Genomic DNA, 25,647 nt, shown 5'->3' on the forward strand with positions numbered 1-25,647 from the left:
TGGTCGTGTCATCGTCCATTCCAATATAACTTCTCATATATAGATATGAGCACATATCTACTTCATGTTATCCGTACAAAAAAATATCTACACATACACCATCAATCTATCATGGATACATGGAAGCTCCGCGCACACTTCATACCCTAATTAACTGATGGATTTCTTTTAATGATCTCATATATATATATATATATATATATATATATATATATGCTCCAAATTAATTGCAAGAGAGAATTTCTCCGAGGGAAAAAAAAGAGAGACAAATTGCAATGGAGGAGAATTGAAAAAGATCTGCACCAATAATGGGCAAAGCATACACATCCATGAGTAGTTCGTTAGAGATTCTCGATGGAGAGAGATCGATCGAAAGACGATGCTGTTGTGTGCATAGAAGAGAACATCTTCTTGCTCCTAGTCAGCGTAGACCGTGCCCTCATCTTCTACTGTAGCCTACGTTATTCCACTGGCCCGGCCCGGGCCAGTCGCGCGCCGCCACGTGTGCGTCTCCAATTCATCATAACCACTTATATAATTTCTTTTCTGCTAAAAATTCCATTCCGTTGCTGATAGGGTTTGTGCCACGTAAGCGTTTGTTCTTCGTGTCAAATCGGACCATTTGTCAAAGGGAACACTTGGGTGGATGCTTGACACGTGGATGGCTGAAACTGCGTCCCATCATCAGTGATCCTTTTTGCACAGGAGTATCCGTTCGTTATCTGTGATCAATCTATCACCATGTGTAGATGCAATGCATCCTGTCAACAATCATATAATTAATGTATGCTTAGTAGAAACTGAAAGTCAAATAATAGTGGATTGGTACTCCCTCCGTTTTCTTTCTATTCCATTCATTTTATACTACAAGACATTCTGGCTACGACTAGATTTATCTATATATCAATACATATTATTTATATATATAATTCTAGATTTATTGTAGGTCATTTTTTGTTTTTTGAAAAATAAAACGATATATTTACAAACAAAAATAATTTATAAATAAATTGTTTTCTATTCATGTTCCTAGCTATCTAAAAGCAAATGTTGAAAAATAAACTATGATAAAAAACCTTAAAATTAACCTTGAATTTAAGGTAGAAAATTCAAATTTTGGCTTATAAGTATAAGCAGTGTAGCAGTTTGGAAAGCGTGCGTATGAAAAAAAAAGAGTGAATCTGGCTTATTAAGCCGAGGAAATGATCGCGGCTTATGAATGGGTCGTCAACAAAATGGTTTAGCCTGAGGCGTGAGTAGTTAGGGTCTCCAGACAAAAAGAAGAAAAAAAAAAGCGAGGGTCATTAGAGTCTCAACTTCAAGGAGCGGTTAATTGTGCAAAGTCATGTTTGTATACATCCTCCTCACTTGCAAGCCAATTTGATGTCGTAGTTAGCCTAGAATATCACTAGCTAGCTTGCTTTAATTTGTGACAGTTTGATCATGGCTCACAAGACTACACAAGTTGAACCGAAATAATTGATTCGTAAATTGCAATGTCTGAACGTATATAAAATATTTGTTTCATTCATAGATGAATCTACTAAAAACCAAAACATTTTATAGCCTAAAACGGATAAAGTATATTTTTTTCTCCATGAAAGAAATTTAGGTGAATGGAAAAAAAACTTTAGGCCATAATATCTTAGATATATAATAGCAAAGCTAATTTTCCTTGTTAGCTATCAATAGAAGAACATTTATGTGGACCAGAAAGTATATGTTATGTCGTTGTAGGTGGGCTAGCTGGTAATTAAACCGATTGGCAGTCCACATGTGTATATTCCAAGTTGCTCCTCATAAGAAAAAATTCTCTGTTATCCCTTGATCCAGAGAGACACAGATCATAGAAGAACTGTCTACACGGAGTATCGTTTGACCGTCCCTAGCTTGACCAGCAATACACATACGCACTCACATCATCCGGCTCCAAAAAGTAGATGCAAAATGCACACAGCATATATATGCATATAATTTGCTACATGTCCGTCCCATCTTTTGGTTTCTGCTTATATTTATAAGTCAAAATTTAAATTTTCAGCCTTAATTTTGAAGTTTTTTCACTATGGTTTATTTTCCCGATTTGACTTTTATATCGCTATAAACATGTATATGAACTTTTTATTCTTAAAATATTTTTTATTTGTAAATATGTTATTTAATATTTTTTTTAAAAGGCGACCCATAAGTGCATGCATACACGCACATAAAGTTGCATGCACAACTAGTTGAGATCAATGATGGGGCTTTGTTGGGAGTTGAAACACCACGTAGCAATTCTTATCCCCAATGTTATCCGTCACTCCCATCATCCAAATTCACTCACTCTCAAGCTACGCTAATTAAGGCAAACTGCCTGCAGATATACCGCAGTATACTCTCCCGTCTCTAGATATTTTACGTCGTTGATTTTTGACATACGTTTGATCATTTATTTTATTTATTTTTAAAAATATGTAAAGTTGTATATATGCATAAAAATATATTTAACAATAAATAAAATGATATAAAATAATTAATAATTATATAAATTTTTTGAATAAGACGAACGGTCAAACATGTGTCAAAAAATTAATAGTGTCAAACATTTGGACAAGGAGGTAGTATATTTTTAGTGTCTAGCAAGCTACCTGGTCGAGCTAGTGGTTATTTGCCACATGTATTATTTTGGTTAATTAGTGCATGGAAAAGCAATCCTTGTAAAGATGTTAATCCTTATGAATTTTATACCTATACGGTAGTCTCACGACTATAGCTAGTACAAACCATTGTAAACATTTTATTTCGTAAGAGATGGATTATAATAATTATATATATAACCTAGGTTTTCTATGATTTTTGGTAGATATATAGCTGAAAATAGCTCAATATGTCAACTATTCTTATTTGTTTTGTTCAATTTTTAAATCTTTTGCTTCTCAAGTTAAAGAGGTATGCTACTTTTTCAAGGACAGATGAAAACATCAGTTTGGAGTACCTAGCTAGTTACTACTCAAAGACCTTGACGATAAAATAATTAGTCTAGGATGCAAACCTCTCTCTGATGAACTCTTCTACAGTTTGAAAAAAAAAACCTTCTGCATATGATCATCAATTAGGCAAAAAAAAAAAGGCCTATGATCTACACCAGCTTACCTGCCGTCTAGTGGCTTTCATATGGGCATAGCCACAAATTTAAGTAGATACCCAGAGTAACTCAGATTGATGCCTTTTTACAGAGAGAATGGAATAATTTAAAAGTTTATCTAATAATTAATTGTTAGAAAGGGCACAAAACTATTCAACTTTTTCGTGTGGAATTAACTTGACTATTGGGTTTCTCTTATTGATATGCATACATCTACAATATCTAATAATGGTGCTAATTAAATTTGGCTCGACTTTATCAAATATAATTACAGTGCTATGTCTTAATTTGTGGTATGCTGAATTGCCGACCAGACAAAAATTGTGACAGTGAGGGAGTATTATATCTCTTCCACCCTCCCTGTGCCTATAGCCATTACTGGAATGTTCATGCACCCAAGTGGAAGCAGGGAGAAAAATGTTAGAGGAATATGCAAATTAATTGTGCTGTATGTTTTCTTTATGAAGTAATAGAATATGCTGTCTAATTAGCCAGCATAGTATGCTAATCCTAAAGTAGAAAAGTGCACACACAAAGATTTCCAAAGGAATAACATTTTATGGAATTTCATGCATGGGGATGGAAGTAATGATTGTGTTCTGAGAGTATTTATGCACAAATCACCGATTATTAAATTTTATTAAACTTTGGGACCTCTTTGCTAAATATTATCTTAAATCAACTACCATGGGCCTCTTAACCCAAATATCATGATATCATGTAAGATTGGACAGTGATGCAGAGGAGAGAGAATGAGCTACCTCTCATATAAGAGACAACCTATACACAAGCTCCAATAGAAAAAGTAATAGAGAAAAAGTAGATTGATAAATATTATTTGTTACAATTAGAGGGTGATTGTTTGACTTTTTTATGAAAAAAAGCCAAACAGTATATATGTAAACAAAAAATATTTTGTGAATAAAACTTTTATATACATATTATTAGTGATTTAAAAGCCAAGGCTAAAAAAGAACTTAAGATTAAAGATTGAAAATTCAAATTTTGATTTATAAGTATAAGCAGAAGTGAAAAGATGATGGCGTTAGTGTACTAGAGCTAATGTAGAGATGTGTTGAATGTGTTATATCTTATTTAGTGAGTTTCTTACATGGATAAAATCAGCGTTGAAATTTACCTCTACTATTAAACTTGCTCTTATCACTATCTCGAGTTTCAATGTTAAGTACTTATTTGAATTGATATTTGTATTTAATGATAGAAAAATTGGACTAAAATCTATATGCCCTGTCTGCAGATATTAATTGTGTCTAGCTAATCCCTTTTCCATTTCGAAACAAAGCCATAAATAATATGATAAATCACATATATGTGGATGGATCAAAGTCCTTTAATCACAGCCTTTCCATTATATATTATACTTAAAATAAAGAGTTTTTTAACGGTTCCAAAATGTATTGATGGATGACATAGATATACGAAAATTTATACAAAAGCATATAATTTCCATTGATATATACTAATTTCCAAGAAAATTATAAATGACAGTATACTCTTTTTTCAACAATTGTAATTAAAAAAGACTCTTAAATATTAATGTTATGACTAATCAAGGGTTTTATATACATGAGTATATAACCGTGTACGTGTGCAGACACATATAAACCTGACACGCTAGCTAGCTAGCTAGCTAGATGCAGTTCATGCATCGGTTGGAATTATATCTTCGACGTCCTCTTGCTTTTGTTGGCTTGGATTTGATTTGATTAATTTTGATCCGTATACACGTACAATATTTACGTAATTTCATATACATGCATGCACCGCAGCTAGCTAGCTAGCTTAGCTTGCATATATGCATTCTTATCTCCTAGTAAAAAGATAATGTAAATGCATGCAGACGAAGATATTTATTTAGCTAGAATATTACGTACGTTAACTGTCATGTTAATCTACTATTGTATAGAGCTGTAACGACCCTGGACAAGTTGACAAGTGCCAATGGTAATGAATAGCTGATTAATGGGGTCATTTATTCAGCTAATGGTGCTTGACCAAGACCGCACCAGTTTGGCTCCATATTCTGCATAATTGACGTTTTCTTAATATATCATGCAGATATACCATATATTGTACCACCTCCATTTCATATCATTTTCTAGTATTGACTAAATTCATCAATAGATGAATGTATATAATTTATATATATATCTAGATTCATTAGCATTCATATGAATCTCGACAAGGTTAGAAAATCTTACATCGTAAAACGGAGAGAGTATATATTATCGCAAATACATACTTACATGCTACTGATCTATCCCATAAAGTTATTTCTATCACTCAATTAATATTTCTTCGGAAATAAAGTTATTTCTTCAGCTGCTCCTCGTCTCAATCATATATACAAGTCATTCACCATTTATTTTTTTTTCTAGATATACCTCCTATTCCTATTCTCAACTAATTCCTAATTCCTATCGATCTTCTTTTAATTATTTTTACCATATATATATATATATATACTATAATAAGTTATATTTTGGAAAGAAAAAATCAGGTAGCTTTATTAGTGGCACTTGGCATCTGTAGATTATGAACTAGACATAAGATTGTTCCATGCACATCTGGAATTTTCGACTTTTAAATATTATTTCATAATGAAACTTTTATAAATTCATAATTGTGCGCATATACATTATTAATCAAATCATGGAGAGGTATATGCTTTGACACGTAATCTGGTCGGGTAGCTAGCTACCTGCATGCATGCATACATATATGCATGAATAATTGCATATATATATATATATATATATATATATATATTATACATGCATCATATCGAGAGTATGCAGCATGTTGGTTATTATTGCGATCTATATTATTATTTTATATATGCATGTAAAGTCCTCTCAAAAACATTAATTATATATATTATTTGTGTGTATATGCGTGAGAATATAAATACACGCAGCGCACACGTCAACAAAAGAATATCATAATGTTCCAAACCGAAATTTGAGTGGTGCTTATTAATTAGCTAGCTTCCATGCAATGCATGCCCAACTAGCTACGAAGAGAATGTGAATTAAAGCAAAGGAATATTTAAAAAATACAAATTGTACCTTCATGCATATGCCTAGCTACCTACCAATAATATCGATCAAAATCAAATGATCCAAAGTGGCCGAAAGGGCACATGAAGAACATCAAGGGCCATTCATTTTCTCAAATTCCTTTCCTCCCTTCTTTCTTAGGAATCTAATTACTAACTCCATTGGAATTGGATGTTAGTTCCAAAGCTATATGTATAGCTACATTGTTTTGCCTTTCTACTGCCTAATATATAAAAGCCCTATAGGGAGTACTTAACTAGCTAGGTAGGTAGCTAGTTTGACAAGAAGCAAAGTGTACATAGCTAGGCTAATCACCACCCTAAAATTAAACTAGAATCATTTTCCAAAAGGAAAAGAAGAACAATTTTAATTAATAGTGTATATAGGTGTAATGAAAAGTTTTAGGCATGTGAAACTCATATCCCAAACTGTAGCATTTGCGGCTCCAGACTCTTAATTTTAAGGTACTCCGTCCATATTGGACGGTGCATGATCCCTAGAGGTGAGCTCATGATAGTTAAAAAACAAAGAATTAATTTTTTTTACATCATTAATTAAAAGCAACTGTGTTGATTAGGTAAGTGATCTCTAAAATGATCACACATATATAAACTTTATACACAATTTGAAATATAATGGCACATTTTCAAATTGTGTACCAATCTTGCTAATCTAGTGGGTTATATATTCGAATCATAATTAAAACCTAAGGTCAAATCTTCCATAATGCAAATAGTTTTGAATCTTTTTTCTAACTTAATCTCGCCATAGAAATTATGTGACCCTCTTTATACCATTTGCCGATTAATTTGCGAAGGACAACTGTATTATGACCATTATTGGCATATATATACTTTTTCAAGAAAAAAAAATAAAAATCAACTGTTGATATCTTTGGGTAAGATCCACTTTAAAAATAGTTTGTCAATTAACTTCTGGTAAAAGCAACCCCTCATGCAAGGAGTAGCCCCATCCAATCACCAAGAGAAAAGGAGAAAGAGAAATAGTAGATTGGCTAATCAGTGATAAAACTAAAGGTGATGTGTTATAAATGTCACCTCTAAATTAATAAGCTGCTTGCTGTCTCTATTATAAAACTTGCTCTTATATATATGATAATTAAATTGGGATTTCTCTCTTATATAATGATCACAATATAGGATGGATTGATTAATTATTAATTTTCCCTGATTGGTGGGGAGATATAATTTCATTAAGCTGATTAAATTTCATGATCGGGGCCCATAATACAGTACTCCGGTACTGCACCATATATCTACCCAAACACAGATGATCCTCTTTCTATCTAGATACTGAAAATATATATCTAGCTTTTTTCTTGATCGATATCTCCCTGATCAAGATCCAAATCTAAGCATGCATGTAAGTACGATCTCACACGACACAACATGTATACTTTACGTACACTCGTTTGGCTAGCTGGTCTCACACGCTTTGGACCATTTGATGATTAAATTAATACACATGCATACTGTTCTGTTCATACAATTGTGGAATATTTCATAGCTTGATAATATATCAAAATATATATAGAAGTTTCCTCTCGTGTATCATGTGTATAGCCAGCTAGTTAGCTAGCTAGCACGTGTCTATTGAAAATAATCTCGATATACTCTCTGCAGTCAAAGGTAGTTTGTTCCTTTTTTACCTTTAATTAATATTAAAGTTGATGTACTGGGTATTAGTGAAACAAAGTTATAACATCATTTAATTTCAAATATGTTTCTGTAATTGTTTTTACATGAACACAACAGGCCAGAAATTTTTACTGTAATTTCCTATTGTACAAAAATTAGTATCCCCAAGGGTTATTTTATAATGTTCTTTCTGCTATTGGAACCAATCCACGTACCATCTATTAGTCTCATCTTTTCATTTATCTTATGATTATCAGTTAAAATTTAAATTTTTAACATGTAATTGAGGGTTGATTTTTGAGGTTTTTTCATAATAGTTTATTTTCAGCCTTGGATTTTAGATCACTAAGAACACACGTATAAAAGTTTTATTTATAAATTATTTATTTGCAATTACGTCATTTAACTTTTCAAAAAAAACACTCCCTATTTTTGCTGAACCAATCGACTGTCACATCGACTCCTAATAGTATTTTTTTTCCTAGAAGGAACTCATAAATTAATAATTTAGAGAACTGCTGCTGCTAAAAAAAAGCACAGTAAAATGCTCTGTCCCCAGATATCTATTACTCCTAAGTGTGATCCTTTGTTGATTTACATCATAAAATACAAGTATATAGGTTTTACGTACGCAGAAGTTGCCAGTGATTCCTTTTAATTTAACATTGATGGAACAAAATTAAACCTACAATTAACAAATGGATCAGAACGGATTTTAGGACATCAGTATACTTACATTATATATTGCTGTTAAACCGGTAGATCGAATCGCATTATTTGGGCATATGGCCTCTATGAACTTCCGAGAAGCCACAGTTTGATCCAATATATACTAACTTTATAATTACTAATATTACTTTTAAAAGGGAATCAAATTAGCTGACTGTACTTTGCATTAGTTTGCTGTGTAAAAACAAGTTCTCAATTAGATAATTCATACCTAGAAAGCAATGCAGCTTTTACTTATCCGGTATCAACTTACCAAAATTCGACACAAAGAACTCCGAAGAATGAAGCAAGCAATAGTATACAAAAGATCGATTATTATTGGCTTGATTAATTTAAGCCATGTTCACTTACAGCTCTGGATCTGAGATTTTTAGAGATGGGTATATATTCCGAGGGTCCCTCTCCGGTGTATTCTACTCGTATACTCGTAGAATTATACTACCAGTAACTAATCTCAGCCATTGATTAAAAATGATATTTTTTACTTTGTTAATTAATTGATTAGTAGTATTTTTTTAATTTTGTTTTTTTAATATCACAATTAAAGGATGATATTACCTCTTTAAATTTCTATATTATTGTTAGTATAATTTAATCATAGTCATCTGATAAAAAATCAATAATATCAATTAAATTCTACTGTCGGTTAGAATGCACCGAAGACGGACTCATATTCCTAACTCTACAAATTCATGTATATGACTCCATAATTACATAAATAACACAAGAATGGGTAATATTATTTCTATTTTAAACCACTTTAATTTATCTTACAAACTTTAAATCCGGTATAAATCTGAGACGTGCAGCTGTACCAAATAAGATCTTATCGAAATCAAAATTAATTTAAAGAGAGGTGAAGTGGAGAATCGTCGACTCAGGTTTGCACTTTTCCACCGATATTCGATCAAATGCATGGGAATGTAAACAAGTGTCGGAAGAGTAAACTTTCATAATGAGCCGAGTGCAGAAAAGAAGAGAAAACACTTGTAAACAATAGCAAGAAAGGGAAAGGGATGAGCCTGGCTACGTGGCAAGGATCACTTTACATTCAAATCAAATATTCTTCCAAATCATCTTGTGGAAAAGAAAGGATAAAAACTATTTATTTTGCGGTTACTGTGCTTCTGTTTGCATTGGAATTTTGCCAGTAAGAAATTTCTTTTGACTAATTCACACATACAGTCTATTTTTTTCGCTTATGCTTATGCTTATAAGACAAAATTTAAATTTTTAGCCTTAAATTTAGAGTAGATTTTGAGTTTTTGTCATCGTAGTTTATTTTGCCGCCTTAGCTTTTAGATCGCTAATAACACGTATATGAAAGTTTTATTTATAAATTATTTTTTATTTACGAATATGCATTTGAATTTTCCCTTAGAAAGCCAAACAATCACTCCCCCTACCCGGCACCTCTGCAGCACGTAAACACATACTTCCTTCATGCTAAAATACTCTAGTGTTTTGCCAGTAAGTTTTTTTAGTGTTTTCCATTTCTTAAAAATAAGTTATTTTCTTTACCTATCTCTAGTCCGCAAATATATGGATTGTATTAGTTCTACTGCTTATCTACCCATCCACGTATCACTTCTATATTAATAAGGGATATTTTACTTGTCTTTTATAGTGCTGCGACACTGGATAGCTCTATTCCATTTTACTTATCATTTATGTATCACGACAGTATACTATGCATATGTTTTCATTCTTTCCTAATTGGCTAATTATATGCTTATGAAAATTGTTTTAAAATATAGCCATATGAAATCAGTTTTCATGCATGGAAACTCTATGGATAGCAGGGCAGAGCTGAAGACCTCCGGTGAAACTCATGATATTTAGATTATTTAGAAAATAAAGATGATACTAAAAATTAATCGAGATTAGTGTAATTTAACACCGATGATACTGGTGAACTAATTTTCTAGCTCTTCTCCTGGTAGACAGTATTATTATATATCAAATATTCATAGAGCTTGGCTACACCCATGTTTGTTGTAGAGGCCGGTTAACTAATCCATTGTCTATATTGAGTAAAATATATGGTCGGTTCTTAAACTTGTGTCGCGGTACCACTTAGATCCATAGACTTAGAAAATGCACGTTTAGGTCCGTGAACTCATTTTAATGTCTAAAATCATGGACCTGGATGGTACATTAAAACGAGTTCATGGACCTGAATAGTACATCAAAACAATTTCATAGATCTAGATGGTACATTAAAACAAGTTCATGGACCTAAACATATAATTTTTTAAGTTTATGAACCTAAATGATACCGTGTCACAAGTTTAAGGACTGGCCACTTTACTCAACTAATATTCGTAGAGCTGCAGCCTACAGGTGTTAATTAGTTAGTCAAGACTTGGACGTTTGTTGACTGACCGGCTGGTCGACGATAGTGCAGGATTCAGGAGAAAAAACTATGGGCGTATGACGAGCAAGCTATATTGTGCCAGCTGAATTCAGGTCCATGTTTTATACACAAATAGGTGAAGAATCATTAGCCAAATCTTATCCCCTATATATGGTTTGGATATATACAGAATGTTCTTACATTAGTGACAGAGACATGAATAGATAGATGAACGAATGATGCTTACATGTGTGACTATGAGCTGAAGTTGCGTAACTATGCTGAGTGTTTACAAGTTTTTAAGGTTCATTTGGAATGCACGAATTTTATGGGATTTTTACACGTAACAACTCAATTTCTCCAAAATTCATCCATACCAAATAGGACCTTAACCTTTTATGCCTGTAAATAATACTATTTCTGAAACTCACAAATAATATCAGACCATTACTTGTTTGTTTGCCTATGGTAGGGAGTTACGAACACGATATTAGATCAATTAGGGATGTATGAATTAATGAATAAAAACCAATTAAATCATATTAGTGTAACGTAGGTTATGAAAACATGCAGTAATCGGAAACAAGAGAATTTTGTAAACATGGTCTGGGTACGTTTGACTTGCCTGACTTCTTAATTTGTTGAACAGGGTCCTCTCTCCATGGTTCATCTAATAAATAATATTCAGGTTCCAAATATGTAGTATCAATTTATACTGTTTTGGCGGGTAGTACTTACCATACATATCATAGTATTTGGGACTATTTATCACAATAAATAAATAGCTGTACCTCCTAAACAACAGTTGCAAAGGAGAATAATATTTGATCTTTTAGCTGTTTATGTTCCAATTTTGGTTCTCCAGATGGGCCATCTATTGAATACTCTGGGCGTTGAAATTGGAAACCATGTTACAATATGCAAAGATGATGGTGAACAAATTCAAGACGAGTTGGAAAAGACAGAACATAACTTTGAGTGTTGAAAGGAGGCAGACAAATTTCTAAAGGTACTTTGTTTTTCTTTTCTTTTTTTTGTACTCAAGTATGTTTGCTTATCAGACTTAGCAAGACTCGTCGACAATGACATGCAGATAACTGAAACTTTGGTTCTACAGAATTCAGAACAGAGGGTCCAAGATGCAACTCAGGAGACTGACAAAGAAACTCAGATGTGTGCGAGTGAACTACCAATTCAGTTTACAGATCACAACGAGTTTGGAGAAACATCAATACCTGCAACGAAGAAAGACCTTTATGAATCTGCAGATGGCATAGCCTCTTTCCGGTGCAAGATGGCTTCTATCAGATAAAAACATTAATTTGCTCATCTCTCTGAATACCACGAAAGTTCAGCACGAAATTGTTACTATATACCCTTCTGAGCAGATTCTTTGTGGCCAAATAGTATTTCGTAATTGAGTTCGTTTCATCCGATCGAAGAGATGCTGGAGCAGTTCTCTTACTCGTATTCTATTAGTATCATGTATAGGATATCCTGCATATCTTATTTGTGTTATATTATTCTATTAGTATCATGTATAGTTTATCTTGCATATCTCATTTGTATGTCATTATTATATTAGTATCATCTATAATTAATATCTACGTATTGAAATTCTTATCCTATCACATTTTATCCAAAAAAAATCCTGGTTTCAAAGAACATGCTCAGAGTCTTTGCAGCTTCAAATTTGAGAGAGAGAACTTGACAATATGTTGCCGAAATTCATTTGAATTTGGCCCAACCCAACCTTGGAGTTAGGTGATACAGCAATTCGACCTAGCAATGCATTCGGCCCAGCTTGTCATGTTATCATTAATTCATGCTGGACAGATCATTATCTTGCTTGCACTGCACTTCTGCAAAAACCAAAAGTGTGTAAATAGTTGTGAACTTTTTGGGTACTCCAGCTAATATCAATATATCATGAGCTGAATGTACAGTGTGGTAATTAATAAAACGCAGTCTGGCTACAGTGGAAAATATACATGTTTTTGTACGAAATGGTGGTAAATTAATTAATGCAGGCTAAGAATTGCTCCTGCTGATTAACACTGTTTTATGCTGGCAGTTGCAAGAACAGTAATGGGATTGGATGGAGATCACCGGATTCCTTTCTTTACCATGTGAGTAAATACTGCAGCCAGCTCGGTTTTTCATGGTCATGGAGCTATTTTTCACCTTGTGAGTTGTCTTCTTTGCATAGCTTGTATGTGTGCATGGAATATTCTTCCCTCTCACACACATCATCATCTCCTATATAAAGAGTACCCCCTCCCATTCACCTTGCACATCACCATATCATCCCTTATTCCCTACCATTCTCTCATCTAGCTCTCTCTGTCTATCTATCTCTCTCTAGTTATCTTCATCTCTATCATCATCGTCATCGTCAACAATCCATGAAGAAAACATTTGTAGTAGTTCAGGAGATAGCTAGTGACCATGCAAGATATGTTGTGGTAGCATCCATGTATGTATGAGCAATGGCATTGACATGCATGGAGAGCAAGATGGTGAGATGCAGGTGATAAGAAGAGGAGGAGATGCTAGAGATCAATGGATAATCGATCCAAAACAAAGGTGATAATGTTGGGAATGTGCCTGGCTCCCTGTATGCCACTCATCTAGAGCAACAACTTCAGCGAGGTTGCCTATGATGGATGGCGTGCACGGAGCCAAGCATATTCCCCTATTTTTCGATCTCCTCATTATCCTTTCCTTCCTCCGAGTTGGCTTGGTCTCTTGTTGTTTTCTTATATATAAACGATAAGTATATCAAATAGGATAAGCATTGATTGAAGTTGGGGGGGGGGGGGGGCACGTTTGTGTTCTTAAAGACATTTCGGTTTTAAATTATTTTTTCCAATACTACCTAATATTATGTTTGTTGATAAATGTCTGTCCTTCCATATTATCTTATTCTCTCTTATGTATATAGCTTGTGTTGATTTTGTGGAGAAATATATGGACTTTGCATATTCTTTTGGGTGGACAAATTTGGTAGGCAGCTATTCCACACGACTGGATCTTGATCAGTATTATTCAATGTGATTTGCAAAATATAAATGCAATGCATTTATTGCGTACAGTATGTGTATCTCAATGCATATTGAGTACAGTACAATGCATGGATTTTTTTCATTTTTTATAGATATATTATATGTACTTACTCTCCAGGTATTTATTGCCATAACTAGCTATGATTTCCCCTTATCTTCTCTGATATGAACGGGAAAATAATGTTTCCTTGGAGGATTTTGCATACGACTTCTATCAAATAATTAACTCAAATCCTCCTTTCTAGCCCACAATGAATATATAAATTAATGGTTCTCCACATTGTTTATTCATACTAATATTTACATATGTTTGTGATATTTTGAAACAACATATACAACCATATACTGCAATGGAATATGTAACCTCATATTTTCTTAATACCCCTCTTTCTAAAAATATATATACTGCAGTTGAGCAAATAGTTAAAATGGATTGGAGAACTATGGAAAGCATTTAGGTTCTGAAAATCATCTAAATGAGCATCCTTAACACTTGTATTGCATATGTTCACTGTTTATATGGATTGCATGACATCTGCTAACCATTATTTGTTTCAAAATATATCCTCAGGCCAGCCTGATTTGAAAATCTTAGCATATATTCCCTCCTGCTTAGCCGGGTTTTCTCCCTCCATTAAGTTATCTCATGTACATTTGCACGTTTACAACTATGCAAGGCTCAACGAATTGAAAATTTGAAGGCGTTCAGAATTCTAACAAGTTTGATTTATATGTTTTGTCATCTGAGTTATTATATATAGGACTGAATTCCAGAGAATTGCTTCCAAATTATGACCAAGTGCAGCCGGCAAGCTTCTTCCACTCGAGAGGTTGGACCTGATTTGGAGACTTCAATGGTCAAAAACCCTGAATCTTCTATGTATCAGCCCAATGAATCTTCTATGTATCAATTCTTTTTTTGAAAGAAGTCAATGTATCAGATTTCATGTTGTTTAAATGTACTTACTCTAGGTGTTATTTGAACAAAATCGAAATTTTGACATCTTGGGCAACCAGTCAATGTTACAATGATTCAACAAAAAATATGAATTCAGAAACAGGCAAAGCGTTTGCAAGCGTTTGTATTTAAGTAATAAAAAGCATCCACATACAGGAATAGGTACAAAAGCTGAGGCCAAACAAGTGGCCGGACTGAAGAACAATTCAGAGCCTAAATCGTGTGAACTATACAATATTTTTTAGACAATCAAAATATTTTGCATTCCTACCCTCTGGAGAGGACAACAGGCACGCTGCCAATAAGTTTTGTTGTTACAAGGAAGGAGAAAAAAAAGCTGATGTTAAATGTATGATACGTATTCAAAATTGATTCCAAATATAATCAAGATGTGGTTATTGATTTAACTGAAGAGAATATCACCATTGACTGATTTATCTTTCATTTTTTTGCCAGGCCAACAAAACGTTCATCGGCCATGATTGATTAGTCTGTCAATCTGTGTGCTGCAGATCCAATCAATTTCCACCCAATATTAGCTTTTCAAGGAGCTCATGTGTGTACAGTTAAATTGTTAACTCTGTTCATCATCAGTACTAAACACTAATCCCATCACCTTAAATCAATACCTGCAATCAGTGTCTTAAATCCTAATAAGCACGTGGAATTCGATAGCCAGCGACGACCTGAAGAAGTTTACTGAAGATCGAGAAGAAACCTGACAATCAAATGTACAGTCCCCCATATAGTAGCAGCCTGAAATAGTCATGTGCAGCTGATTCAGGTAATTGTCAGTGTACGGCCAACTAGGCTGTCTGCATGTTAATACATTAGTAGTAGTAGTATTTAGATCATGAGCCACTGCACAGTCTGCATTGTACCTCAGATTTGTTGATGGTGATCACATGCCCTGTGGAAGGTAGCTGCTGCATATCCATGCAAGATGTGTACAATAGTACTGCTGATATTGACTGTTCATCTGTTCATCATCACATGATCAATAGAGAAAGTCAGTTACAATGGCATCAATTGTCTCTCCTATTATCTGGCTAATCATCTAACCAGATCAGTGAGACACTCTGTATGCCATAAAAACATATTTGCAAATTGCAATGGAGGCCATAGGAAGGTAGAAGCTCTTTAGCTAGGTTGATCATTCATGTATCAGCAGCTAGCATTCAGCAGGCAGCTAGCCAAGCAGCCAGTGTATACATGTGTGGCCAATCATGCAGCAAGAATTATTGTAGGACTGTCCCTTGTCGCCGGCAAGGCTCACCGGCATGCAGCTTTGTCGCGGAAGCCGAGGAGCGACGACAAGGCGCTAGAGCCTGCTTAGCTGGCAGCATCACCTCGGCCCTGCAGGGAGGGTGAAGCTCAAGGCTGCTGCCAGCCAGCCATTGCTGTCCCTGAGGACAGCACCACCATGTTACACCCCTCTCTCAGCTTCAGTGGTGGGGAATCCACCTGACTCCAGTGTGTAGACAAGCTAGAAAATGACACAGGGGTAAGCACTATGCAGATGCAGATAATGCATGGCTACCCCTGCCCAGTGGCTGGCTGCATGCATTTGCATTTCCATTTCAATTTGCATTCCCATTTCTGAAATTGCCCAGTGGGGAGCACACTCAGATCTTGCAGCCCATCATGGAGCAGCTGCAGCAGATGTCCAGCAACAGATGAAAACATTCAGCAAGGAACCATGCAGTATCATCTAAGCAGTAGTGCCAAACAAGGGGTATATGGTAAGCCACAGTGCCCTAGTCTGCTGTGAAATGTAGTATATGGGAAGAAAAGATTCCTTCAGACACTGTAACTGAATCACAACCAGATTTTTGCTCCCATTTACAGATCACGATGGTACAATCCATGAGACATGAGTCATGCACACGTAGTGTTTTTTTGTGGACTCTCAAGTCTCAGATACACGGACATATGAACCATGTATGGCAATGCTCAGAGAGTTTGCCCAATACGATTACTGTGATCCTCTTTGGAACTGTTACAAGTTAAGCGCTAGTAGCGCATCTTCTCAAAGGAGAACCTTGTATGAGGAGCTATTTCTCACCAATCTCATCTCTAGTGCAAACTACTTACTGGGAAGAACTTACATCAACAGTGGCAATGAGGATTACATGTGTATTTATACAACTTTTTGGTTGATCCCATTTGTGATTTCCTGGAAGACCCGGAGGCGATTCTGTGGCCTCCATGGTCTTGCATCCGTTGCGTTCTTAGGCCAACGATGGGTGGCCTCAAAGTGACTGGAACCTTGAAAATGTTCACTGTCACCAAATGGCACATAACCATGTCCATATCTTTCACATCTTTCACACTTGGACTTCCATTCAGGAAAAAGCGAACGCTGAGCTGTGCTGCTTCTCCAAGGTGGTTGCTCTGTGCCTTGAGCTTTCTCACTGAGATGAACTGTATCAAGCCTTTGGGAGACTCGATTACTGTAATCTTCCACCTTATGCTGTCTCCATGAAGGAGCAGTCCTGGCAAACTTCAAGTTCACATTCTCATCTGTGGATATTTTGGAGACATTGCATCTCCATGAACCTGCTGAAGAACTCTGTAGGTGATCACCCACGCTTGACATTTGGAAGGTACTGCTTTCTTGAGACGATGAGGGTGTTCTATACATCTTCTCATTTGCATGCTTGCTGCTCACATTTTGCTCAGTAGTGTCCATACCAATCGTTGATCTGACATCATCCAATTGATGTTCATCCTCTTCCACCATGTCGGCCCATCTTTTTCCAACACTTACAGGAGCCTTCCCCTCTTGCATAGGATTCTCAATAGCATCTTTGACGCCATTGGATTTTGGCAAGCATTCAGTGTAACTAGGAATCTGAGCTTGGTGCTGTGTGCTGATATTTGGTGTGTCCTCTTTAACCAGCCGTTTTCGTAGTTTCTCAAGCAAGGACTGAGGTGTAGCAGCATCATTGAACAATCGAGAAAGATCTTGGTACTCATCCAGGCATTTTTTATTCTTTTCCCCACTGGTAGCAATCATATTTTGTGGTTCTTCACGTTTCATCTGAGTAATGGGAGATGGAAACACTTGTGAATTGCAATCCTCCTGCTTCTCTGCAACAGCAGGAGCTGAAATATGTGGTTCTTCAGATTTCATTTGTGTCAGAGCAGTTGAAAGTATCTGTGGCTGTAGATGCTCAAGGTTCTCCGCATCAATAGCAAGCCAGATTAGTGATTCTTTAGATTTGATCTGAGTTATGGGAGATGGGAGTGTTGGTGACTCAAGTTCTTTAAGCATTTCAGTGGCCCGAGCAAAAGACCTCACATGGCTTTCATCGCTGCAGTTGTCAGGTATAGATTGGAGAAGGTATTTAGCTTCAGCTACCTTTCCGGTCTTTATCAGGCATATGGCTAAGTTGCACTCCTTGTTATAATCAGCTTCTATAGCAAGAGCTTGCCTGCGTCAAATGAAACGGCTAGTCAGTAGTCAGCACGAGCTGGATTAGTTAACCTAAACCAAAGATTTCACTCCTAGTATCAGCATTCATTAGCGCTGATTGTTGCGTGCAGTTTCAGTTCAGCAAATGATTTTCATATGAAATTAATTCGAGAATTCATCATTGCTGAGTATAGTCATTTTAAGCCCACCTAGATGATTGTAACTGTGCCACATGTTTTGTTTCTTTTTTGAGCGAAAAGGACAGGATCTCTGCCTATACATGTTTTGTTTTCCCACTATAGCACTATTGAAGGAATACAGTGGTGCCTTGTTTTTCCTTTCTTTTCCCAAATGAACACAAAACGTGAGCATTTCTAAGAAACTAGAAATAAGGATAAATAAATAATGCCACTTTGGGAGACACAAGACATCCAATGTGGATGAAAACTGGACTCAAAAGTATACCTGTAGAGCATTTCGGCCTCATCATAATTTTCAGACTGCATATGAGCCCAGGCAAGGTTACCCAACAACCTTCAAGAGAAATAAGAGCATTGGAGTTATATGTTTACTAGTTGAATAGCAATGTACGAAAGATTTTAAATACCTTGCTTTTTCATCCCTGAGAGACAGATAAACTACTCTTCCATGAGATTTAGACAACTTAGTTTTCCACCGGCCAGAAGCTAGCTCCTCATCAACAATTCTTAACCTCATTGTCAGCATTTCAATCTGCTCTTTTGTCCTGCCACATTTCTGGTTTCACATAATAGTGACGACTAGTATCAAGACAGAAATGGTAACATCCAGCTAAAATTAAAATGTGGTCAGTGCAGCAATTTTTAGATGTTTTTAGGATCTACAGCTATAAGAATATAACCAATCACACAACTACTTTATAGTAGAAAGTTTTAGTACCAAATCACAGAATTATTAGATTTAGCTTGTAGGTTCTTATTTTACAGTACCAAGATACCTTGTATAGGTCAAGAAGAATATTGTCAAGAGATTCCTGAGCTTCATTGGGGCAACGATCACGGAAGGATCTTATTGCCTCAATAGCCTCTTCAGCCCGATTTGCTTGTCTCAGCACAGTAGCCATATCCTTCAGGGCGCTTTCAATTCGATCACCACTATTTATAGCTGCCCAGAACAATGGAACTGCCTTGTTTGGGTCCTTTTCAATCACCTGCAGAAAACAAGACGAGAAAACAGAAACTTCACATATCTAGCTTATGACACTTTCTAGATTCAGGATACCTTTTCATTCAAAAGACTGAAAGAGCTGTAGAAAAAGAAAAGGTATCACTTTTGCAAAAAATGTAAGCAATATGTACTGAAGTATTTAGCATGGATATGTTAAAGCAACATTTAAGGGAAAAAATAGTACCCGCTACATTTACTAGTTAGAATTGCATGCATTAGTGGCAATACATCATCAAAACTTGCCCATGTGGTGTCTATTCAAAATTTATTTAGAGAGCTTCCTTACCATCCTTAAAAAGGTACATAGAGAAACCACATTTTAGGGTACAAACCTGGCACCTCCAGGTACTAATGTACCTAGAGATACTAAAATTTGTTACTACTAGGTACTTTCTCAAGGACCATAATTTTTTTCTTATGTAGATGATATGACCAATCTTATGGTATAATGTAGTAACGGGACCTAGCCATGAGAAGGAACACACTTTTTTGTATTCCTGAAAAATAAAATGAGAAGGAACACAACTTCCATGTTGCTTTATGGTTTACGCTAATAGTGGTTTTGTTGATGTAGCCTAGAAGTAGCTTTGTCTGTTCCATGCAAACTACATTAATATTCTTTCTTTTGGTTCAATCAGTACCTACTAAAAATTTCTTACAAATATTTTACAAACAAAGTTCCCAATTGTACTCACAACATGACGCATCAGCATTTGTAAGAGTTCTTGTAAGAAAAATTGTGTACGTATAGCCTTTTCCAATTGAAGACAATCGTGAAGCAATGGAAAATACTGTAATTGAAATAGCCATAAAATGCTTTTGCCCTTCCTTCCCCCTCACTAACCACTCATAGTTAAATTAATCTAGCACACACGATCACCATATTGGGCATGCTTGAGTCACCGAATTTGCAAGCTTGCTGTCTCCAGAACAAACGGAATTGCATCGCACATGGTGGCTTCCAATTACCTGAGCCTGCTTCGCCCGCACGTAGGGCGAATCCACCGACGACGGCACCCTCGGCGGCCGGAAACACCCCCCGCTCGTCGGCGGCGTCACGCGGTAACCGTAACACCCACCACCGCTCGCCGGGGGCGTCACGTGGGAGGAGCAACCAGCGCTCACCGGCGGCGTGGCGTGGCCCGAGCCGGCCGCGCCCGCAGGGGTTCCAGGGCTCCACCTCGGCGGCGCTCCCCTCGGCGACGTCCACGGCGGCAGCCGCCTCCCGCCGCTCGGCATTGCGGGATTCCGTCGAACACCTGGCGCGCACAGACACACCCCGACCGAGAGAGCTCAACCAAAATCCCCTCAAATCACCAGAACAAAAACAAAAATGAAAAACCGAACCCTAATCCGCCGTCGCGTCACCCACCTCGATCAAGAACCCCGCCGCCGCGCGCGGGGCCGACGCGGATCACGCCGTCGTCGCGGCGTCGGTCGAAGCGAAGCGAACGGAGCGCGAGGCGATGGAGGGGAGACGCGAGGGCGAAGCGGCCGCGCCTTTTATACCCCCCGCGAGCGCGCGGGAGCGGCGGGATGGATTTCAAACGAGGTGAGGTGAGGTGAGCGCTGACGTGGACGGGGGCGGTGGGCCCACGGATGCCAGCGTGGACGCCGCGTCACGGGTTTCGGATGATGAACGGGGGCAGTAAGTGCAGCTCATGCGGCTCCTGTGAAAGTTGAGATTGCGTGAAACACGCATACGGTGTGGGCTTCGTGCATATTATTATTGCTTTTCTTACCTTTGATGTGAAATTTTTTGCGTGTGAAAAAACTTCAAATGGAACTGAATGCGTTTTCGAATCGACTTAAATTTTGTTTCGTTTGAATTCATTCTGTACCCGGTTACCGGATTGGATGTGAACAAAAATGACAGATGAGTTATGCTTATAAGTCAAATTTTAAAACTTAATTATGAAATTGATTTTGTGGTTTTACGTTCCGGTTTATTTTACCGTATTTGATTTTGAATCAGGATATGTATATAAAGGTTACCTACAAATAAATTTGTTAATAAGCCGTATAGATAAACTTAAGCATAAAAGAAATTATGAGGGTGGAAAGAAGACTAGAGGAGTGTTTGTGGTATGATGAACATTCTATGTAGGAACAGTTAGGTTGTGTGCAAATCGTGCAAAGGCTGGAGATGTAAAATATCTTCTTTTTTTCGCCAAAGCAGAGACAGATGTAAAATTTACATTATCTAATAAAAAGGTATCACCAACTAATTACTTTTCATGGGTCATTATTGGGGTGATTATTTGGTTTTTTATGAAAAAAAAAACTAAACACCATATTTACAACAAAAAATACTTTACATGTGTATTCTCAGCGATTTAAAAGTAAAGGTTAAAAAATAAATTACGGTGAAAAAACCCTAAAGTCAACTCTGAAGTTAAAGTTGAAATTCAAATTTTGTCTTATAAGCATAATTAGAAGCAAAAAGATAGGTGTGTATGTCATTGCCAGAATCATACATTCATACTTCAGTCATGATAAATATGAACAATCTATCTTCTGGCATAAGGTTGCAAAAGGCCAGAAATGACCATCAGGTTTAGGCTGTTTAGCTGATGAAATAATCAGGTATATGAACTCAAATTCAGTATGTGACAGGTAGGGGTGGCATTTTGCCTGTAAAAAAGGGAACAAAATTCAGGCATTGCTGTAATGTACCAAAAGCTAACGATGAAGAACAGAATGTGCTTGTTTGTGGTGCCTTGGTTACTGACACTGGTCTATGACTACAAATTGCTGGGTATTTTGATGCTCTCTAATATCTCTGCCTTTAACTGTTCCCTTCTGATTTTCCCTGTTGTTGTCACTGGAAATGGTTTCCTCCACCGATAATATAGCCTTGGCACCTTGAATCTGTTTCAGAGAGAGATGAGAAATATTTGTCATGGGAGAAGGTGAAAAAATAGGAGAGGATCATTAATTTTAAGACTTGTAGCAGAGTATATTTAAATTTTTCCATCAAGGTTTCAGTGTAATATAGTGCGCACTAGTTGAATAATTCAGTTGTGGAAGAGAGCATTTGCTTATTGGCTATATCATTGATCTAAATAAATCAGTAGCACAGATTTTTTTTTTCTTCCGAGTATAGTGCCACTTGATAGAGATCAGGAAGTACCCTGTCCTAATTTTTATTTACTTCCATTGTTCAAGGCCTGATCTGAAACAGTTGACAATTTGAATAATGAAGTGATATGTTGAGATAGATCACCTGCTCAGTTTTTTAATCCTGCAGTGGTCTTGAAGAATCTGTGCAGAGACTTCTCTGCCTTCCCTCTGGTGCACCGCTCCTGCATCAACCCACTTCCAGCCATCCCTGATGCTAACACAAGCAACAACTTTCTCCCCAAGACGACTATCCGGTACACCAATCACCACAACTTTAGCTACACCTGGGTGCTGAGATAATATAGATTCTATCTGAAAAGAAAAATAGATGGAAATCATCAATCATGGTTACACATATCAGCATATGCATAATGTCACCTAAAGAGCACTACAATGCATCACTAGTAGTAGAATTAGTACCTCTTCTGGGTACACATTTTCACCTCCACTTTTGATTCTTCCCTTTTGTCGCCCCATGAGCCATAAACTACCAGTTTTGTCCATCCATCCAGTGTCACCAGTGTCAAGCCATCCATTCCTAACAGAATCCAATGTGTCTATGCTGTTGTTCACCCAGTATCCGGACATTGTATGCAAGCCTCTTGTCAAGATATTCCCTAATGATGAAGAACTACTGTTTCTTCCACATCTGTCGATCCGTATCTCAATATGAGGTGCTGGTTTGCCAACACAAACACCCTCAGAAGAGCTGTCTAACTGGTCCTTGGGTTCTTGAAATTTTGGCCTGGTGAGAACCATGAACGTCAGAGATGAACAGGATTCAGTCATCCCTGACAAAAAAAAGTCAGTTAGAGCATATGATTCAGAGCTCATAGAAGCATCATAATCAATGCCTCAATTTTCAGGGTGTGTTACTGCTTGGAAGAATCAAAATGACTCCTGATGGGGTACCTAATTCTTGGGAATTTTACAGGAAAACTTAACTTGAAATAAGTGGTAAGAAGTTATACCATAAGCTGAGAAGATAGTGGCATGAGGAAACAAGTGAGAAGCTCCAGTTATCAGTTCACTCGACAACCCGCCACCACCATTGAGAATCTTGGTGACTGTCATCCCATGACCTGATATCTTCTGTTTTCTGATGAAGTATCAAAACTTATTAATAATCACCAACAAATTGTGCATTCTTATGTTTCCAGAATCATATCGTATCGCTGTTGTAGTACCGAGCACAGGACAGTAGATCAGCCATGATCGCAGGAACAGTGATGAAGGAAGTCACTCTGTGTTCTAGGATGGCATCGAAAGCTGATTTTGCATCAAATTTAGGTATCAAGATATGGCAACCTCCAGCCATCAGGATTGCCATGCATGAGGAGATCCCTCCAATATGGCACAAAGGAGCTGTATGCAGGTAGACCTGCACGCCAGGAAAGGTATGATGAAATTGCGTTCATATCATATCTTGATGGTTGCTAAGGTAGCAAGCAAGCATGTCAGATTTGTCAATAGTAATCTCAGGAAAATCATGTTACAATGCTTGGCCCCTGAAAGCATACATCATCCTCACCATAGCCAACAATGGCAATTTTTGCAAGGGATTGAATGATCAAAGATGTATGGCTTATTGCTACGCCCTTTGGTCGTCCAGTGGTTCCTACATCAAAACAACTTATGGTTATTGATCCAGTTCAAACTGTCCATAACATGCATAAAAGGCTGCAGACTGAATCCTCCAAAGTCCAAAAGTGCAGATAATTCAGTGCAGAAAGTATCAGCTGTACTCATAGCAGGAGTGATAGCTTACCAGATGTGAAGCATATCAGAGCAACATCATTTGGGGCTGACACAGGCTCTATCGCTCTAGTTCCACCTGAGCTTCTCTTGATCTGATCAACTGATACAACTGAAAACAAAATTTGGCACACAGAGCATGTGTAAAGCCAGTTGCATTGAGCCATAATTCGAAGGGCAACAATCTTGAACACAATAACAAGCTAACAATCTGAAGAACTTACAATTTTCAGCTTGATTGATGATGCTGCAGGGATCCCCCAGGATGAGGTAAAGATTAATCGATGTCAAGCTCTTGCTGTCTTTCAGCCGAAGCGCCCATGAACTGTAGCTGCCATCGAAGATGAACGCCGATGGCTGCACGAGCTGCAGTGCCTGTATGGCCTCCTCAAAGCTCTAGCCACTCACAATGAAGATGACATGGTTCATTGTTCAGTATCAAGTATCAACACAGGCTAGAGAAGTTGAACAACACATGGAAATCGAAATAAAATGGTTCGAATAGCAGACGAATTTGGATGGCTCTCAAGCATCTTTTTTTTCACTTGAATCTTGTATACATGAGGAGGAGGAATGAATTGAAATATTGAATCTTACCCAGCGGTAGTTGAGAGGGGCGATGATTGCTCCGATGCAAGTGACGGCCAAGAACACCTCGATGTGCTCGATGCTGCAAAGAAAGGAACCTCATTTCTCAGTGCAACGAGCAGAGAGGCAAGAAGGCGCAGGGCGAGCTGAGCTGAGCTAGCTCCTAACCTGTTGAAGGCGACGACGGCGACAATGTGGCCAGGGCGGACGCCGAGCTCGGAGAGCGCGGCGGCCAGCCGGCGCACCCCGTCGGCGAGGCCGGCGCCGGTCAGGCGACGGCGGCCCGCGACGGCGACGCTGTCCCGGCCAGCGAGGGCGCCGCCGAGGCAGTGGGCGATGTGGCCACGGCAGTGCCGCGCCATTGGCGGGCGCCCGAGCGCATGCAACGCAACGCGTTGAAGCAAGCGAGGAGAGGCGTCGTGTCAATGTCTGTGTGCTTTTCGTTTCGAGATAAGAGGGTGCAGAGATGGTTGTGGTGACTGGTGAGGATAGGAGACAGGTCGCAACAAGCTCTTTTCTAGTGTATTTGCAAACTTAGAAATATGAATAAAGTTTGTATATATGCGCCAAGGCTGAAAATAAAT

At 37.3% G+C, this 25,647-nt stretch overlaps 2 protein-coding genes across 3 annotated transcripts; both read right to left on the reverse strand.

Annotated features, from left to right (window-relative positions):
• Positions 1-16,746: 16,746 nt before the first annotated feature.
• LOC102703992 lies at positions 16,747-19,502 on the reverse strand. Of its 2 annotated transcripts, XM_040527030.1 has the most exons (5): positions 19,368-19,502; positions 18,999-19,147; positions 18,857-18,925; positions 18,338-18,410; positions 16,747-18,016 (listed from the first exon to the last, which is right to left on the reverse strand). In XM_040527030.1, the coding sequence occupies exons 1-5, from the start codon at positions 19,491-19,493 to the stop codon at positions 17,114-17,116; spliced, it is 1,320 nt and encodes a 439-aa protein (XP_040382964.1). In that variant the 5' UTR covers positions 19,494-19,502; the 3' UTR covers positions 16,747-17,113. The 2 variants fall into 2 exon arrangements, with proteins under 2 accessions (XP_040382964.1, XP_040382963.1); XM_040527029.1 differs by having other exon boundaries at positions 16,747-18,410.
• Positions 19,503-22,054: 2,552 nt separating this feature from the next.
• On the reverse strand, positions 22,055-25,467 carry LOC102704727 (2-succinylbenzoate--CoA ligase, chloroplastic/peroxisomal). Its single transcript, XM_040526827.1, has 10 exons — positions 25,232-25,467; positions 25,073-25,145; positions 24,700-24,871; positions 24,489-24,587; positions 24,241-24,338; positions 23,908-24,101; positions 23,692-23,819; positions 23,141-23,511; positions 22,824-23,032; positions 22,055-22,468 (listed from the first exon to the last, which is right to left on the reverse strand). The coding sequence occupies exons 1-10, from the start codon at positions 25,423-25,425 to the stop codon at positions 22,342-22,344; spliced, it is 1,665 nt and encodes a 554-aa protein (XP_040382761.1). The 5' UTR covers positions 25,426-25,467; the 3' UTR covers positions 22,055-22,341.
• Positions 25,468-25,647: the final 180 nt, after the last annotated feature.

This window comes from Oryza brachyantha, chromosome 8, assembly GCF_000231095.2.
Source record: "Oryza brachyantha chromosome 8, ObraRS2, whole genome shotgun sequence".
NCBI classification, from domain to species: Eukaryota; Viridiplantae; Streptophyta; class Magnoliopsida; order Poales; family Poaceae; genus Oryza; species Oryza brachyantha.

Coding starts and splice junctions, on each gene's coding strand:
- LOC102703992 (XM_040527029.1), bottom strand. CDS start 19,493: ATGGCTACTGTGCTGAGACAAGCAAATCGGGCTGAAGAGGCTATTGAG. Junction 18,926..18,998: donor CTCAGGGATGAAAAAGCAAG/GTATTTAAAATC, acceptor TTTCTCTTGAAG/GTTGTTGGGTAACCTTGCCT. Junction 18,411..18,856: donor GAGGCCGAAATGCTCTACAG/GTATACTTTTGA, acceptor CATTTGACGCAG/GCAAGCTCTTGCTATAGAAG.
- LOC102704727 (XM_040526827.1), bottom strand. CDS start 25,425: ATGGCGCGGCACTGCCGTGGCCACATCGCCCACTGCCTCGGCGGCGCC. Junction 25,146..25,231: donor GCCGTCGTCGCCTTCAACAG/GTTAGGAGCTAG, acceptor CTTTCTTTGCAG/CATCGAGCACATCGAGGTGT. Junction 24,588..24,699: donor CATCAATCAAGCTGAAAATT/GTAAGTTCTTCA, acceptor TTTTGTTTTCAG/TTGTATCAGTTGATCAGATC.